General features: G+C 36.4%; 1 protein-coding gene across 4 annotated transcripts; it reads left to right on the forward strand.

Annotated features, from left to right (window-relative positions):
- Window positions 1-219: 219 nt before the first annotated feature.
- Window positions 220-18,893, forward strand: gtf3c2 (general transcription factor IIIC, polypeptide 2, beta). 4 transcript variants are annotated; one of them, XM_026290282.1, is made up of 19 exons: window positions 220-506; window positions 995-1,162; window positions 1,321-1,540; window positions 2,194-2,497; window positions 2,601-2,677; window positions 2,785-2,862; window positions 2,948-3,046; window positions 3,835-4,062; window positions 4,149-4,260; window positions 4,374-4,485; window positions 10,735-10,766; window positions 11,349-11,499; window positions 11,584-11,728; window positions 13,047-13,208; window positions 13,299-13,386; window positions 13,464-13,583; window positions 13,666-13,845; window positions 16,696-16,803; window positions 18,154-18,893. In XM_026290282.1, exons 2-19 carry the CDS (start codon window positions 1,036-1,038, stop codon window positions 18,373-18,375), a joined length of 2,565 nt encoding a protein of 854 aa, XP_026146067.1. In that variant the 5' UTR covers window positions 220-506; window positions 995-1,035; the 3' UTR covers window positions 18,376-18,893. The 4 variants fall into 4 exon arrangements, with proteins under 4 accessions (XP_026146067.1, XP_026146071.1, XP_026146070.1 ...); XM_026290286.1 differs by having other exon boundaries at window positions 11,349-11,478; XM_026290285.1 differs by having other exon boundaries at window positions 1,025-1,162.
- The last annotated feature ends 778 nt before the right edge of the window (window positions 18,894-19,671 follow it).

A 19,671-nucleotide genomic window follows, 5' to 3' on the forward strand; every position in this document is an offset into this window, starting at 1 on the left:
AAGTTTGGTGTATTTAATTAAATTTTTTATGCGTAAGTTGTAACATTTAAAGAAAATCTAAGGGAGATAATAGGAATAGTTTGTGTCTATCATTTGTGTAATGCATGTGACAAAGTGCTGTTCTCTGCTTGACCACATTGATGGCCCCTCGTGGTCAGGCGGGATTACGCACAGATTTAAAAGCCTCTCTGGCGGCAGTGATGATAGGGGGCGGTAGTGAGCACGCGAGGTCATAGGCGATCGTTAAAACATGGCGGCAAACTGATATGTCAACAATGCTTCTGCCGAGGAGTGTCGTGGATAATTAGCACATTTCTGTACAGCACAACTGAATATCAGCGTTTTCTTGTAAATAGGGATCGGACACATTGTATCTCTTTGGCGTCTGGCTGTGGTGAGTGTTTGATTGTGTCGAGTGAGTTGGATTCGAACCCGCGTGAATTTTCTGCTGTGCAGCTTGAAGGAAAGAGAGGACGAGCAGCCTGAGCCACTGTTGAAACTTGTCGGTAAGGAGAAAAACCCCATGTCTTTCCTGTGCTTTCCCATGTAGCAACAAGTCTTTTGAGACTATTATAAAGTTCTATTTTAAAAGTGACTGAGACGGAAACGTCTGTCAACGCACAAACGTTATATATTTATAGTGAAAACCGTTTGATGTTGAGTGGAAGCTTTCTACAAAGTAATGTCCACTGCATTTATTTTGCAGCAGGTGATCTAAAGATTGTTTTACATATTAGTAATCTCAAATTGCTGTAGGCAAGTCGCCTGTCATCGACTGTCATCGCTATTGTGCGCATGCGTGGATTTACTTTTGAATAATTCTGCGATCAATAACAGAGAAATACTAACAAAACTGCACGATGAGGTGATAATACCTTGGGTTATGGATTTGTGTCATTTGACTTTGTAGTATCGTGGAAACTTGTATTATCTAGGAGAATTCATATATTTGTATGACTTTGTGTGTAAAATCAACATTATTCTGTACTTCTAGCTACTCTGTACTGACAGCAGTTTTTGAAAGAACAGGAATTAATGGCAGCTGTTGCCCTAAAGTTGGGTGAGCAGAAAGGTGAAAAAATGGGTTTGCCAAGTGAAAATGACACGGATGACCAACCAGCACATATTAACCATGAGAGTAAAGAAGCGGCTCAGGATTCAGGTGAAGTTCTTGACGTACAGTGCTACATAAGTATCATTAAGATACTAATATAGTTTTGTACTTTTTACTAGTTTTTATTATTATTATTATTCATGTCCAGTCTTAAATATTCCTACATCATTTTTTGAAACTTTTTTTTATTATTGTGGCTTTCTTAGGACAAAAACCTAGCTCCAATGCTCCCTCAGGTATGGATCAGGAAAACCCACTTAATACAGAGGAAACCCAAAAGAAGCAAGGACCAAAGGCAAAGACTCCTGCCAAAAGGAGAAAAAAGGAGATCATTCCACAGACTCCACCACAACATGACAGTTCAGCAGTCTCGGATGCTTCTGAACTCACTTCTAGTGGTCGGCCAAAGAGGAGAGCTGCTAAAGTGTATGTTCTCCATCAGTATGCAATGTCCCAAAATCCATACTGCATGCAAAATGTACACATTCATTACCCTGGTCATTATAAAGCAGTCACATGCAAAAAAAAATATTTCATTGTTAACATATGTTTGGGGGACGTTAATATTATTTAGTTTCTAAATTACAATATTTATTTTATCTGCTGAAAGCAATGCAGTCCTGCAAGTTCTCTTTCTCCAGAATAACCAAGAGTCAGATAACATGTTCTAAGCAGGACTTGAACTTGAGTTGTTCCACACATCAGGCACCAATGTTACCATTGAGCTACTCACAAAGTGGCTTTTTTAAATAAAAAAAATTCAGAAGCAAAAACAGATGGCAATCTAAAACTCATAATCACTAAACAGTTTCTCATTTCAACACAAAAACCTACATCTTGTTGTTTATTAACCAAGTGCAATCCAGTTTCACGTGCTTGAAAAGATGCACTATTTTCACACAAGTAAAACAAGTTGCTTTTTTTTTTTTTTTTTTGGTTGAGATGCTGTGCGCGCCTTAAGTATTTTCACTTTTACCCAGTTAAACTAAAAACTCATTATATTTCATTAGGTTGTGATTCATTCTGATCAGCTGCGAATTTGATAATGATGTTATTAATAATCCTATTTTCTTTATTAGTGCTTTAGATTACCTCCACAAGCTTGCCAAGGATCTTGGTGCTCCATCAGAATCTTCAATTAAAGAAAAGTCCAAGTCCGGTGAAGCGTGTGGCACTGACCAGAAAAAGAAAACCGCAAGGGGAAGGGGGACCAAAAGAAAAACTCCAGATTATGAAAGCGACCCGGATGATGATGAGGACTTTTCCCCAGGAAAAGACGAAGAGGCAGAGAGCGAAGATGAAGAAGATTCAGAGCCAGACGTCAGCTTGAACATAGAGCGCAGATTATCCAGACCATCTTGCAGGCCAACCAAAGGAAATTATGTGAGTAGTTTATAATCCGATTCTCATTTAACCTTTTGCACTGTTGGATGATTTTGACATTAATTTGTTTCGTTTCATTTTTTAATTGTGTTCTGCTCAACAGCATGGTCTTCTTCCAAATGGGTTGGCTAAAAATGTTATGGAGCCTGTTTGGAACTGTTTTAGCAGGACCAAAAAATTGTAAGCCTGGCCATCCACTTTTCAAAAGATGCTGTCAAATCGAACAGTTCATGGTATCTGTGTCACTTAATAATGCTTGTCCTTCTTTCACCAAATGCTCTTGCTAGCCGGGATGAAAACTTTTCCCCCTGGGTATTTCCAGAGTGGATTCCTTCTGCCAAAGATTGGCATTTCCTGTCTAAGAGGTATTAGTGTGGCTAAACACCACATCATATTAAACGAATCCAAGAAATCTTAATTTTAACAGTCATTTGTTTTTTTAATTAACAGTGAGGCTGAAAAATATTTACCCAAAGAGAAAGAATCTGCTTCATTTACCTTTACACGGGAAAGCATCCAGGGGCAGATCAACCTGCAAACGGTGAAGAGGTAAGATATCATTAGTCTAAGATAGAAAGGGATTCCCAAACTTTTATTTGTCAGAACCCTGTTGACCAAAAATATTTACTTAAAGTATTTACTGAAGGTTAATATTGGAATAATTTAACAACACATTTGGATGTTTGATATTAAAATTCATGGTTCTCTGCAGTTCACTATTTCAACAAATTAAATTTTTATATATATATATATATATATATATATATATATTATTATTATTATTATTTTTTTTTTTTTTATTAATAATAATAATAACAATAAATTAGCGTTTATATCTCAGTTTGGGAAAGACAACTTTTTAGTTTAAGGCCATTGCAAAGTTTTTTTTTTAATGTTTTTAAAAGAAGTCTTTTATGCTCACCAAGGCTGCATGTATTTGATAAAAAAATACATTAAAAACAGTCATTTAATTATTATAATATTATAATACTATTCTTTTATAGTATATGAAATATTATAAATATATATTAAAATGTTAAATATTTTTTACTCCAGTATTTTTGTCACATGATCTTTCAGAAATCATTCTAATATGCTGATTTGTTGCTCAAGAAACTTTTCTTATTATTATCAGCATTGAAAACGACTGCACTGCATAATATTTTTGTGGAAATTTGCTGAAAGTTTTTTGTTAAATATTTTGTCTTGCATGAATGGAAAGCTAAAAGAACATTTATTTTAAATGAAGATCTGAATAATGCATAAAAGTACTGACCCCAAACTTTTGAACAGCAGTGTATGTCTATTCATATGTAATAATTTATGCTTATCTGCAGGTTTGAATCATTGGCACCTCATTCTGAGCGCTGGGATGCTCTGTTCTTTGTGGGGGGTCCTGTTCGGTCCATGGAGTGGTGCCCGTGTCCTGACGGTGCGGCAAAAAGACAGTATGCCGCCATCTACTGCCACAAAGGCATGGATGATGAACACAAAATCAATAAGCTGCACACAGGTCCTGTCTTACTGCAGCTGTGGGACATCGGAGACCTTGAGTGCAAAAGCAGGTGACCCAGTTAAGACACTTACAGATCGGCTTTTAAAAGGAAACGTTGGGTTTTACAATCAATTGTAAATTTTTCACTCACTTCAGGCCCTCAACTGCTCCTCATCTTGCATATGCTTTGGCGATAGATGATGGATGCATCTGGAATATAAGGTGGTGTCCTGCGGGAGTGTGGGAGCTGCCCTCTACCAGCAGAAAGGTTAGAAATGACGAACTAAGAATATTCATAAGGATTTTTTATTAAACAACTGTACAAATGTTTTTTTTATAAGCACTGTACATTGGTTTAAATGTACTTCTTGTTTTCCTCAGGCTCCACAGATGCCTAGATTAGGTGTTCTAGCAGCAGCTTTCTCTAATGGAACCATTGGTGTCTACAGTCTTCCACACCCAGAAGCCCTTGCAGCACACCATCGGATTAAAGGTGAGCAAATGATTAACTGCATAACCTGTGCTTTTTATTTCTTTAGTGGGGTTATATATTTTTGTTTAGTTTTTTGTGTGTGGTTTTTTATGCATTCAGGTCCACTTGAAATGGTTGTTCCATGACTATTTTCACTCTCTCTGTCTCTGACACATGAGCTGTTTTTTAGAACAGAGATGTCCAATCTTGTTCCTGGAAAGCTTCCTTCTTGTAGAGTTTAGCTCCAATCCAAAACACACCTAAACCAGCTAATCAAGATGTTCAGGGTTATGTAATATTTACAAGCAGTGTGACAGAGCAAGGCTGGACCTGAAGTCTGTGAAGGGTTGGAGATGCCTGCCCTGGTGGAATGTAGTCACTCCTAATTCAGAAACTGTCAGTGAATTAATGTGCAATGTGTTGGACCTTCCAGAAGAGGGCAGCACAAGACAGAACTGCTTCAAGCCAAGTGCTATAATCCATTTTTCCCATTACCACTAAACAAAAGCTAATCTTTCTTGTACGATTATGATTTTTCACAAATATTGGAAAACATAGTTTAAATCAGAACACACTTTTTTCCCCCCAGAAATTGTTCAGAAGATTGAATAATTGCATTATTTATTTTTATTTTATTTTATTTTATATTACATAACAATGATTATTCATAATTATTTTACATTTATTAAAATAATAATAATACCAGTAGTAATAATCATTATTTTTTATTATTGAATGGAAAAATGAACTGGTCAAATTAAATGATTATAACAGGAACAATAATTAAAATTAAATCATTTAAAAATAATAAGAATAATTACAAATAATGGTTACAAACAATGATTAGTAAAATGTTATGATTAGTACAAAAAAATTAGTAATACAATAACTATTATTATTAATTAATAAATTAATCAATAAAATAAAATAATTATAACAGCGAGAACAATTATTATTATTATTATTATTATTATTTTAATATTCCACCCTATAAAAATGTACTTACCTGTATAATATCAGTCAAGCACTAGTATTTTACAACAAGCTTTCAATCTAATATTTTTTGAAGTTATTAAGGCACATGGATGTGGATGTGGGGATTTTAATTTATTTCATTGCACATCTCAAGGCCTCATGCTGTGATAAAATGGCCAGCGTAGGCTGATTGTCCCATGGGAGCTCATAATGGCCTCTCCTCAGTGCTGGGAACAGACTGATGACCTGCCATTCGCTGCATCATTCCCTGTTTTCCTCTTTTCTTTCATTCTCTTAACATATCTGTACTGTGTGTGTGTGTGTGTTTGGAAAAGATTATCCTCCCAAGGCTTCTCATTCATCACGGTCACAGTGAGAGAGCTAAAAAAAATAAAATAATTAAGGGAGGGACTAGTGCCTATCTGAGTTTCACTGCCTTCCATGGTTTGATTAGCAGCCCCCCTCTTCACAGCAGTGAAATGCTGCTTATATACAGTTATGCTGATCTCTCCTCCTAGCTGAGTCTGCTTTATGAGCTATTCACTGTTCTGCAAGCAAAAAGCGTATTTTTCCAATGACCATTCAAACAAATAAGCGTGTTCTGACTAAATGAAATTCTTGGCCAAATGCATGTAAATAGCAAGCATTTTATTTTTTTATGTTGCAGAATTCAGATTACATACATTAAATGGGAATGCAAATGGTACCACAGGCTTGACTGAACTATAAAGAACCTACTGACAATCATGAATGATGACTGTAAGAAAGAGAGAGACGGACTAGTATGTGTTTGTGTCGTATTTTAATCTCTTAATTACAAATAATCGTCACGATATTGGCCTGCTCGTTATTTATCCTGAAACGTGTTTTTAATTTGGCAATTGCGTTATCTTGCATTGCTAACAAGTCTTCACTAGCGTTCATGCTTGTGGTTGCCAGATGTGAAGAGCTTTAAGCCCCAAAACAGAGCTTTTCTCCCTTAAGGATACACTTTCTGCCCGGTGTTTTATTTAATTTGTGCAATCTGGCAAACGTGTGCGCGTTCACTGATGGCAGAACAACTGCTGATGATGATATGGAAACATACGACGAGTTCAGCGATCTCTCCACAGTGATATTCTGCTTACCTGAAAGTGTCATATCGACAATGTGTGTTTTTTCACAAGCCATTTGTACTGTTTGTGTTACCAAATGTGCCATGATTAAACTCTCACTGAGTTTCAGTAATGGATCCATTGTGTTGGAGGAATAAATGCTCTTTTCCCTCCTGTGACAAAACGATGTGGAAAAATGTACATAAATTTGAATTTTTGGAATTTATATTGAGTTTCTAAAGTTTTTACCAGTTTTCATGTTGAAAATGGCATGGCAATGTTAGTTTTCAGTGTATTACCGATCTTTGGGCAAATTTACTGAGTGGCTTTTTCCCATTTGCGAACACATTGTCATTTAGAAAATGTAATGTGAATTCATACAGATGACAAAACACTAACCAAAACCATAAAAAAGGATATTCAGCCAAGTATGGTGACCCATTCTCAGAATTCGTGCTCTGCATTTAACCCATCCAAAGTGCACACACACACACACACACACACACACACACAGCCGGAGCAGTGGGCAGCCATTTATGCTGCAGCGCCCGAGGAGCAGTTGGGGGTTCAGTGCCTTGCTCAAGGGCACCTAATTTATTGTATTGCCAGCCTGAGATTCAAACCCACAACCTTAGGGTTAGGATTCAAACTCTAACCACTCAGCCACGACTTACCCTTGAGTTTTGTAAAACCATTTTTGTATTATCATAGTTTGTTAAATGAAGTCAATGTATAGTTAGTGGAGGTTGGTTAAAGGACATATGAAATGTTATTGCATTTTCCTGCTGAAAAAAGAAAAAGAAAACGCTAAAACCAGCCTAAGCTGGTTTTGACCGCTTCCTTAGCTGGTCAGGCTGGGAGACCAGCTGGAACAACCAGCTAAAACCAGCTTGACCAAGCTGGGAGACCAGCTTATACCAGCTAAGTTTTTTTTTAGAATAATCATTATCAATAATCGTTATTGTAATTTTAATCAAAATAATTGTGATTATCAGTTTAACCATTAGAGTGTAGCATTCTTCCTCTAGCACTGATCTGCTACTACTGTGTTTACTGACTGTATCCAGATGCCAGCCTTGGGTTAACATGATGAATGCACATCATAATTGAATTGATTGAGCATAGAGCCTACCAATCCATCATATCTCAAGAGCAGATCATCTATTTTTACTGAGTGATGTAGTCTATTGGTTAAAGATCAAAGCTGCAAATTGAAAGGTTGCAGGTTTGAAACCAGTAAGAAGCGAACCATTAACTTTTTTCATTATACCACTGAGGCCTAATTTGTAACTCGTAATTTGTAACTTTCCACTGCCCTTTATACACTAGCAAACAAGGACCATTTCAACGCCATCTTCACTCTTTATCATTCAGACATTCAGCTTTTGTACTAGATTTCTCTGGTTATTGAGTAGTGATACGGTCCATCCTTCTGGTCCCTCTGGGGCCCTCTGTGTGGTAGACTCAGGCCCTGCTAAAGCAGAGATAAGAAACCAACTGCCCTTGTTCATTAATGAACCATCTCTTTTCTTCAGTACTGCCAGTGTCTTAGTCTCTCTGTTTGTGAGCTTCTAATTCATTGATCTTGCTCTAAGCTTAATGTTTTTCTAATTGCTCTTTCCTGAGGCCAGAGGGAGCTGTTCGGATGTAACAAATGCTTTCTTTAAAAATCTCTTTCTCTTGAAGGACTGAAGCAGTTGGTGTCAATTCTTTGTGGAGTATTTAAAGGACAATGTAATAGAAAGAAATTCTGGTTGAATGTTCTTGAGGGTTTTTCTTTCTTATTTTCCTTTTTTTTTTTTTTTTGAACGATGATAGGCTGGATATTGACCAACTAAAAAAATGCTGTATGACCTTTCAAACGCTATTCTTTCTCTCGCTACTCTTTGTATTCTCCTGATATTACCACAGAAATTGCTTCTCACACTCCGCCAGTTTAACATCTCCACACTGGCCCTGGGATGGGCTCAGAAACCCTTTCCTGTTGACGGGCTGTTTATCGTTCGTGCTGGACTCACTCTTCTGAAGTCTTTGGTCAGTGACCCGGCAATGAGCTCTGGCCAAGAACTCTTTCCACCATCAGAGAAATAACTTTCATTGCTGAGCGTACGTTCCTTCTCACCTACCTCAGACCTGCTCTTTGGCTTTATAGCATGTGTGTGGTGCAGAGAGACATTGTGCATATAAGTAGTTGTTTTTGTTTTTCATTTTGAGTTTTGTCTCTTTTTAAAAAAAAATCTTTTTAATGTGCTTTATTGTTGTTTTAATAGTTTTTTTTCTTTTTTTCTTTTTAATTATTTTTTATTCGTAGTTTAATTTTATTTTGTTTTTTAATGATTTTTATTTCATTTTTATTGTCTTTTTTTTGTTTAGGTTTTTTAGGTTTTTTATTTATTTATTTTGTTAATATTTGTAAATGTAAAGGAATGTGTTTTTATTTTTGTTGTTTTTAACTTTTTGTTTGTTTGTTTTACTTTAGCTTTTATTGTTAATATTTTATTTTGCTTTTATTTGAGCTTTTTGTTCATTTTTAATATTAACTTTTGTTTAGTTCTTTTAATTTAGTTTTGCATTGCGTTTTGTTTTAGTTTTTTATGTAGTTTAATTGTAATTCAGTTTTTGCTCAAGTAATTTTTGTGTGTGTGTGTGTTGGTTTTTATTTAGTTTTTTTATGATTTTTTTTTTACTTGTTTATATTTTGTTAATATTTATTGTGCATATAAATGTAAAGAAACATTTTTATTTTTGTAGATTTTTTTGTTTAGCTTTTTGTTTACTTTTTTATTTGTATCTTTTATTTAGCTTTTATTTTGTATTCTTGTTTGTTTTCAATATTTGTTTAGTTGTCTTTAATTGAGTTTTTTATTGCTTTTTTGTTGTCTTACTGTTTACTGTTTATTTTTCCTGTAGGTTTTTGTTAATTTATATTTTCTTCTAATTTCATGCAAATCACTGCATTATATACAACACATGTGCATTCATTTGAACATTTTCTTACTGTAGATTGATTATGTTTGTTTATTTATTGAAAAGTACCCACAGTAGCAATTAGAAGAAACGTTACAAAAGGCTAGTGTTAAAACAGTTAACCACATTCCCATTATGTTCTCAGGTCTGGAGGTTTTATGGTAGATAATTATAAAAAGGTTTTCTCTGAGGTGAAAGGATGTCCCGTAAAAAGGTGACGAGAGAGACGCTGACTCCTCCCCTCTCAATGGAGATAATTTACAGGCTTGTTTTCATCAGACAAGGATCTATAATTGAAATGACAAAAAAGATGCATCGCTACACAGTTGTTAGTGTTTGAGGCTATGAATTTCAACCGAATCCCTGACACCCGTTTCTTCCAAGCCTGTCAATCAAAAAGACCTTACTCAGCCCAGAGAAAGGGCCCCTGGTCAGGAATGAGTGGATCAGAGATGCAATGCTTTCTTGGTCTGATCGACCTGTCACCGACTCCGACCTAAAGCCGTGTGGCTATATATCACTTTTGCAAACTCCCTTTTACACACACTCTGTCTGTACACACACAGTGTCTGTCCACAGTCTCTCACACTTTCATACACGTGACCGTATTCTCCACCTCTAACACTTCACTGCTGTTTTCTATTGTTGGTGTGTTGAGAATATGAATCCATTTACATACTGGGGAAAACGACTGTATGTCGTTTTGGATAAAAGCATCTGCTAAATGCATTAAAAAAAAACTTTTTAAAGCACGACCACTACAGATACAGATACACAGACATCTGATTCAAACTTCCTGGTTCTGTAGTGTTCATAGTACTGTTTATGTTAAATTGGTTTTAATTAGGGAAATTTGTTCTTATCTATTCAGAAATGTCTGTGCATGTACATGAAAAAGTCTTAAAGCAACAGTAGCAAAAACAGCCCATTTAATTCTAATGGTCAAAGAGAGAGAGTGGAAAATGGTCATAAGCTAAATCATGTCTCTGTTTGATGCATAAAAATGGAAGTAAATCTTAGGTATTAGAATGTACTGTGTATGACCCCTTTAAATGATGACATTAAGCTAAACCACTGCTTATTTAAACTTTTTACTTCATTTCAAATAAGCACATGTCATTTGATCCTTGTTCCTTTGATTGTCTTTCTTGATAAATGCAGTTGAATGTGTTGACTAGTAATTCTCCTATCTATAAGTGCACAGCACTGAACACATTTATGTGTTTTCCAATAGGAGAAACCAGCCAAGCACCGTTGATATGCCGGGTAGGTCAATATCCACTCTGCTAGCATGCCTCGTATTCTCACAGATAAGACCTCAGTCTTTGTTTCAATAAATGACATATTACGCTTTCACTGCATTAGACCTAAAGCATCTGACTTGAATTGCAAGAGATCATGGCAATGTTTGCCTGAATCTGATGTGTAATTTTCACTGTAGCTCAATTTCACAGTTGAGGTGACTTTACACTATAACTGTTCTCAGTATGGCTCCTCTGGGCTGTTTTATGGGCTGTCTACGTAACATTTTCACACATCCGAGAGATGATCTTTTGGAAATTAGCTGTCATGGTAGAAGGGGCTCCTCAAACTAAATGTTAAGCACAGAGAGGAGAATCAATGCAGATGTTTTTGGATAGTGGCAGATGTTAAATTGTGATTATCATGAAAACCTTTATTAATTATTTATTATTAATTCCATGCTATAAATAGTGCATATAGATTGAATGATTATATACATATATAATCTATTCATGCAATTTAAATATTTTTTTTACATATGTAATTCTTAGTCTTTACTGTTGGATAATGTGTTCTAGTGAGTTTTATTGTCATGTGTTTTTGCAGGTGAAGAAAGTTCTGACTTTGAAGATGGGCTCCAACCAGGCGGATCATAAAGGTCAAAGTGGTCTGTGTTTTGCTATGGATTGGCTCCATGTCAAACCACATAACCTCTTGGCTGCTGGCTTCTATGATGGTGATTTCATATGTTTTGTCTGTAGGCCTCTTTGTTCTTCTAAACATAATTGCTGATTGACCTTGGTTTATATGCAAACTGAAATGACTGCACTTTCATTTCCAGGTCTGGTTGGTTTATGGGATCTTGCTAGTAAGTCTACACTACTGAAAGTCAAGTCTCCAGACGGAGGTGTGGATCTCTACCCTTACCACTGTTTCCATGCTCACGACGAAAATATCCGGACCCTGTGCTGGTGCAAAGCCTCAAGGTGAGAACCATCAGTCGGCACGTGTTGGATTAGACAAGACTATCATCTGTTTTTGTTTTTCTGATTGGGTTTAAAGATTTCCTTTTTTAAATATATGATCTTCTTTTGACCTTTCTGTTTATGAGAGAATCCTGGAACAAAGCAGCATAGTTTTCAGAAAAATACTGAGCAGAATAACTTCTTTCAACATTAATGATAAGAAAGCCAAATTTCTGAAGGATCAAATGGCACTAAAGAATGAAGTAATGCTGAAAACTCAGCTTTTCTGTCACAGGAATAAATTATATATTCAAATATATTCAAATAGAAAGCAGATTTTCATAATAATATTTCACAATATTGCTGTTTTTATCAAAAACAATGCAGCCATGATGAGCTTGCTAGACCTATTTCAAAAACATTTCAAATTCGTAGTTATTTGGAACTTTTAAACAGAAGTTTGCTTTTGTTAAAAAAGGAGTTACTGAATATAAACTGAAACTATTTTATTCAAACACTTTTTGTTATGCCTGATGTGTTTGTTTGTAGTCTTCACTTTCATTAATGTCATTGCTATTTGTAGTGTATTTTATCTGTATGATATTCATGCTATGCTGCTGCACACCCGTGGAGTTTTCTCATTAAGTAACAGAGAAGCAGTCTAGATCAAACACGTTACCATTCCAATCATGTGTTGTTTCAGCATCAGTAGTTTCAGCAGTCTGCTCTTAACACTTACATTTAAAGCACTGCGACCTTATAAAAGACTCTTGTAAGTGGCATTCGAGAAGTTCATTTGGAAAATGACACCCTATCCCACTCGGGGTGCTAGTGAAATCAAGTGGAGATTTCTTGTGTTTGGGAAAAAAAACAACAACATTTTTTTGTTGTTCAGACTCTCAAAAGGTAGAATTCAGATATACTGCAACCCCTTTGAAAAGGCAGAACAGTCTCTGTGTTATTGCTCCGAAAGGTTGCAGTGTGTATGCATGCAGGGGGTTGGCAGGGGGATCAGCTGTCTCTTCTGCCCTTTTACTGTCCAGATGTGAAGCGGAGAAGTACAGACACTGAATTTACATCATTTCCTCCCAGATTGCATCATATACTCATTTTAACAGCAGGACACTTGCTCACAGCAGCCTTGGTTCCTCTCTTTTTATTGGGATGGTGTTGCATAGTGGTAACTAGAAGCTTAGTAACTAGAAGATGGAAATGTTATATTTGAATGTTATGTTCTCTAAAATATCGATTTATCTGCAATTGTGATGAGGTATGAAAAAAGCATGAATAACAATATAAAATGTTTTTATCTGCTATTATTGTGTGCTGTTGTTGGCAGTAACTTGTTGGTGACCGTCGGAGATGACCGCATGGCAAAAATGTGGGATGTGAGAAGAACCTTCGTGCCTCTTTTGACAGTAAAGCGCTGCTTGTCCCCTGAAGTTTACTGGCCCCTCTTTTGGAGCGGCATCCTGATGGCTCAGGAGTGTTGCTTTGCCACGTTAGTCTATTTGATATTTAGAAGTTTTAAGTCAGTCAACATATATTTATATTTTTTTATTAAATGATAATTTTCCTTTTTACTGTGTAGGTTTGGACAACATGGGGTTCACTATTTTGATTCAGGTTACCTTGGAATTAAGCCTTACTTCGTGTGTCCTAGAAAAACCACTATTTGGGTATGTAGACATTTCACAACGTCTCTATATGGTTTAGTACTGACTAAATGATTTAATAATGACAAAACCTTTTTCAGAGCATTTCTATGTCTGACTGGATAAATACTTTTGCCGTTGGGGACAATGGAGGGGATTGTTTATTTAGTTTTCTTCCTGAAATGGATGTCGACCCCAACACTATCAGACGACGGAGATATGTATGTGTCTTTATCACTTTATCTGAGTTCCCACATATGGAAACCTTTCATTAACATTGACTATTTTGCTCAACCCACATAGTCCGTGTACAGGACTGACATGGTCCAGTTTCAACCCGATCAGAGGTCTGGAGATAAGGAACAGGAGGAGGAAGAGGAAGAGGAGGAAGTGGAAAATGCTGCAAGTAATCCTAGGAAGGAGCCACTGAGTTACAAAGGAGCAATCAGAAAGTACTATCTCCACTTTCATGACTTGGACCTGGTGAGTAACTCAAAAAGATGACTTTTAAATGACTTTTATTACAGTCATTGTTTAATTCCATCATTTTTGAGCAATTTTCATCATGACAAGGTCTCCGTGATTGGGAAATGATGTAGGAAATCAGATTTTGAGAGTATTGATCTTTTGATTTCCATTTTTACCAGAGCTCTGCACAAAATCGTTTTTTAAAAAAACAGTAATGTGGTGCACTGCAAACCTTATAAGGCAGGCTCATGAATATTAATTATATAATGCATTTGAAAGACACACTTTTATCCAAAGCAACTTAGCATTCAAGACACATGTTTACATTTCAGTTCTTGTCATAATAGGGTTACTTGGAGGTGTCGTTTTATATGACTTTGCACTTGAAGAGATAGTTCATCCAAAAATTTTCATTCTGTCATCGTTTACTCACCCTCATGCCATTCCAAACCCATAGCCTTGGTTAACTGTCAAACCACAAATCAAGATATTTTTAATTAAACCTGTGCGGCTTCTGTTTGCCAATTGAAATACCAGATCTTAAAAGAATCCCAAAAGTTCATAAAGGCTTGTAAAAAGAATCTGTATGAAGCGTGCCATGTAATCCAAGTCTTCTGAAAAGATATGATTGCTTTATACGATTTTAGCTTCGCTTTTAACACACAAACGGATATACAGTACATCTCGCATGGGTTACACAAGAAATTATGAGATTTGTAAACAAAATTCTGTCTTTACAATATGTGCATGCATTTGTGTCAATCATTATTTAGATGTAAATTAAATCCTAAAATAAATCTGTTCATCATATAAGTGATTGTATCTCTTCAAAAGACTTGGATTAAACCATCTGATTCATATTAGATTTAGTTTTATGACACCTTTATGGATCTTTTTTTTTGGTATTTTAGTTTTATTTACTTAGACTTTCAATGGAGGGACAGAAACCTCTCAGGTGTCATTAAAATAATATAAAGATGTTCAGAAGACTACCAGATGGTTGGAATAACATGAGGGTAAGTACATCATGACAGAATTGTCATTTTTGGTTGAACTATCGCTTTTAATATATAAAACAAAAATGGCTGTACATTTCTGGAAGTGGGAGGGATGTGTCCACCCCACTTATAATGCTTGATACGCCCCTGATTTTCTGTCTGTTTTTCTGTGTGCAACATTGACTTGTATGTATGTGTTTGCAAGACCATGTAAAAATCCATTAGTGGCCTCATAGATGTGTGAATTTGAAAGCGGTAGTGTGTGCATAAGCTGTGTGTGATAGCGACTGTATACTGCAGCCAATTCCGCAGGTCATTACACGTGGACTGTGCAGGAGCCATGGCCAGATTGGATTTATTGGCTTAGTTATTTTCCCAGCACACCTGAGAGAGTGGAGGAGAGTATGCATGTTAGTGTAGTGGCACCCCTCTCTCTCATATCCCTATGAGACTCCTTGTGCATCATATGTGTTATATGTTGATTAAGTTCTCCACCCTTCATTAATTTAAAGTCATGCCCGCCTGGAGGCCTAACCCCCATTACAGAGATGCTCCATCTGTTCTGACGTTTTATTCTCCAGTGTTCCACCCCCACCCATGTGTCCATCCACGGCACCACTTTGAGGCCACGAAAACATTGAACTAAGTTGATCATAGAAAGCATTGGTCTTCTTAGGCTTATGATGCTTTTGGGAAACTCAGTCCAGAGCTGTTTGAATTGGGATAATTGAACTGTCCTCAGTCATCCCTGCACACACACACACACACACACTAGATGTGCTGGGTTTCAGTAGCGATTGGGGTGGCATGGGTGGCAACTTTTTCACGGTTCGGCTTGTTTCACGGTTTTAGAGTTACGTTTTTTTTTCTTCAGTACAGTTCATTATGTGCTATGTTCATGGAAAACTACTTTCTAATAAAAATGTAAAAATAAGATCCTATCCAACTACAAGCAACAGCACAAATAAATACAATGGAGTAAAGACAAAAAATAAACAGTGATTTAAAGTTTGTTTTTTTTTTTTAGGTACTGTTGGTCTAGCATTAGTTTTTAGGCACAGCAATTTAATAAAGAAATCAAATGTAAAACAGCATTGAATATTGGACTGTATAAATTAAAGAGTATTTTTTTATTAGAGTTACAAAATCTTTTTAATCAAGAGCAGTGAGTGGTTTCTTTGTTGCTGTTCGCTTAATATAAAGACTGTCACTTTAACTGGTACAGTAGGCCTATATTCAGGCGGTTATGTCTGCTATAGGATACTTACCCTTTTACATAATTGTTGTCTGAATTTGTTCATTAAACACAATACTTCAAAGAGAGATTAATATTTGTGCGGGATCTGAAGCGCTGGTTTGCTCGCGTCCTTTGGATCTTAAATGTTTAAACTGACAAAGCTTAAATGCGTTTAGTTTAAACACATATTAACGTGTGTTGTTCATGTCTCATCTTTTTCTCTCTCTCTCTCTCTCTCTCTCTCATCACTATTGTTGTAATGTCTGGGAAGCCAGAATGCGCATCCATCAAAAGAAACATATATTAGCCGAACCCTGTTTGTCTTACGTGTTATTTATAGCAAACCATATTACAGGTGCCTTGTCAGATTTAAGTTGAACCGTGGTTCCAGCGCGCGGCGAACCTTGTGTATCGTGAACCGAACGGTTCGGGTTTTTTTCAGCGAACCATGCCATCCCTAGTAGCGATCTAATTTAGATTGTGTGACGTTTTGAACACGACATTGATTGTAATGTGAAGTAGTCGATGATACCCACTATAATAAGTGTGGGAACGGTAAAGCTATGCCTACTTATCTAGTGCTTTCCTAATTCTGGAGCAGGTATTCACACCTTGTGTTTTTTCTCTCAGGGGAACTTTGCTAAGCCTGAAAATCGGGCCATGATGAAGCACCTGCACCAGAATGAGGTCAAAGGTGTTGCTAAAGTGGACCGGATGCCATTGAGTGCGCTCTACAAGGTAAGATTGCATTTATCTCTACAGCAGTTTACAAGCCCAGCTGAGGCCCTCACTGACACCTGCAGCACCCTATCAGTGTAGAGCTGTGAAATAACCTGGTTCCTGTTTTATGTCAGGATAACATCTGAAATCCAGAGAGAATTTTTATAGTTGTTGATCACCTTCTAGACCAATAGGATCTGCCATAGACCATTCAAAATCAAGTATTCAAGAGAGCCGTGTTAAAAAACCTGATAAATACTTTCACCATGTAATATAAGATTTTGGTTCTAAAAATGTTCCCCAAATAGGTGATCCATCAGCAGAGTCCCCCTGTGTAGACTGAACCTGTATTAGCTGTATTGTAACTGGTTTTAGATAAGCTATAGTTGTGTGTAGCAGAGTCCGTGCACTGCTGTATTTGCACAGGCCAGTGAAAGAGTGGGTGGTTTGCTGAGAGTTAAGCAAGAAGATGGACAGAAGGTAATGGCCTGTAAAATTAGGAAAATGTCACCCTGGATCTAGAGTGGATGATGGGAGGAGAGCATGAAAGCAGCCTGTATAGATTGAGAAGGTGATTTTTTTTCTGAATAAGACTGCATGATAAGGAGTAGTTAGAAGGATTGTAAGAAATGCCCACTCGCATTTGATTGATATAATGATAGTATAAAGTACATTTGTAGTTCATGTGCTACAAAATTCTAATAAATATATATATACATACATACATATATATGGAGTACACATATACTTGCATACATATATTTTCATTATATATATATATATAGAGAGAGAGAGAGAGAGATGGATAGATAGATAGATAGATGGATAGATAGATGGATAGATAGATTTTAATTGTTATTATTTTGTTTTTAAATGATTTTATGACTCTATGATTTAATGACTTTATATATTTTGATGCAAAATGCCATGTAAGATATATATCTAAAAGTCTGAAGATTGAACTTTCATTCAAGAACATCATTTCAGAAAGCAGAATTGTGGCCAAGGAGGAAGTTACAGGCAGAACTGGGTGTCTTCCAGCAGCAGACTCGTTTATTATTGAGCAGCAGAGCCACATGCACAGAGTGATTAGAGCTGTGCTGAATTGCTTTATTGCTGGCAGTATAGTCCAGTGTCCCACAAAGGACATGCAGGAACAAAAGGTTAAACAGACCTTTGTAATTACTACCGGTAATTAATACCGAGTAGAGGTTTAGACCATAAATATATATACACACTCACAGGGGGCAAAATTAACATTAATCAAGTGCCAAATGCAAGCTACTCACAACTTACGTGATGCAAATGATTCAAATCAATGGCATGCAAACTGTCTACTTTAGAAAATCTGCTTTTATGCTCTCTCAGATCCGTTTTAACCCAAACATGGATGCGTACAACTGGATCCTTTCGGGCGGGCAGTCGGGTTTGGTGCGTGTGAACTGTGCACGTGGACTGAGCTGCTCCGTGATGCTCAAGCAGTTGCATGAAGCTCAAGCCCAGTTCAGCGCCATGTTCCAGTCTCAGGAGCCCGATGACTCTGCAACAGCTGTCCGTCACAGCACAGCGGATACAGTACAAGTGCAATAGTCTCCAGCCTCTCAGCTCTATCCTCAAATGGACTGCTCTGTCCAAATAGGCGAGAGACTGTCATTTTTAGAAGACTGATGACACACACTTTTTATCCTTAACTTATATTGATAGAAGGACAACTATTTTGATACAAACCTCTGTATGTTCCTGGTTTTATATTTTTATGCATTTTGTTTTATTCGTATTTGTGCTGCACAGAGAGGAAAATCTTTTACATTTCTTTGCACCATTGTGAAGCTCAGACAGAAAGTCTGTTTTTAGTTTAGTATCTTTTTCTTGATGCATTGTCCTTTCCAAGGATTCCAACATTGTTTCCTCCTGTTCCAGTTCTGTGCTATATAATGATAAAACACATCCATCTTTACATTTAGTGAGACATTTTTTAATTGGATCTGTTCATTGATCTGCTATTATATTAAGATCTGTTTTTTTTTCCTTTAGCTCTGTTTTTCTTATCCTAAATCTCAATTTTAAAGGAACAGTTATACAAAAAATAAACAACATCACCAAGTCGTTTCAAACGTGACTTTATTTCTTCTGTGGAACATAAAAATATTAATGATTTCCAGTCTACATGCAAGTTCTTGCCCTTCACTGCCCTCATCTACATATGTTAAAATAACAGGCCTCTAGACAGAATGTTAGTTCTAGGTATGTCATTGCAAATTGACCTGTCATTGACTATTACATGTCCAATCACAGTGCAGCATTGTGAATATGATGAAATCATGTACATATGGAAACATTAATATAGTGTTCTGTGGACTTAACTGTTTTGATTTATTTTCTGAAATGTTGGTCATTTTGAAGCTTTGGAGCCCATATCCCTATTCACTTTCTTAATATTGAAAAGAGTTGCCATTACAATCGTGAACATGTCTCCTTTTGTGCTCCACGGAAGTAATAAAGTCATACAGGTATGGAAAGACATGAGGGTAAGAAGTCAAAATGTTCATTTTTTGCATAACGATTCCGTTAATTCAGTGTATAGATTTTTTTTTTTTTTGTCTAGTATTGTTATTACCTACCCATTTCAAATCTTTATTACCTCTTTTACATTCTCCTTACTCAGGTCTAGCCAGATTTGTAAGGGCTTCATGGACTCCGCTGATAACTGTTAATGCTATGTGAGTTAATGTTGTCCCTGACCCAAAGGCGTTCTGACATTAAGATCAGATGCACCTTGATACCTGCCTCATAATTCATGACCTCAGTTTTGTGAATCTAATTAATTCCAGTGATGAGAATCTGGAGAGGTGTCAGTCAGTGTGGGGCTCAATATATAATATTTTG

The sequence above is a fragment of the Carassius auratus genome, chromosome 20, assembly GCF_003368295.1.
Source record: "Carassius auratus strain Wakin chromosome 20, ASM336829v1, whole genome shotgun sequence".
In the NCBI taxonomy this organism is placed as follows: domain Eukaryota; kingdom Metazoa; phylum Chordata; class Actinopteri; order Cypriniformes; family Cyprinidae; genus Carassius; species Carassius auratus.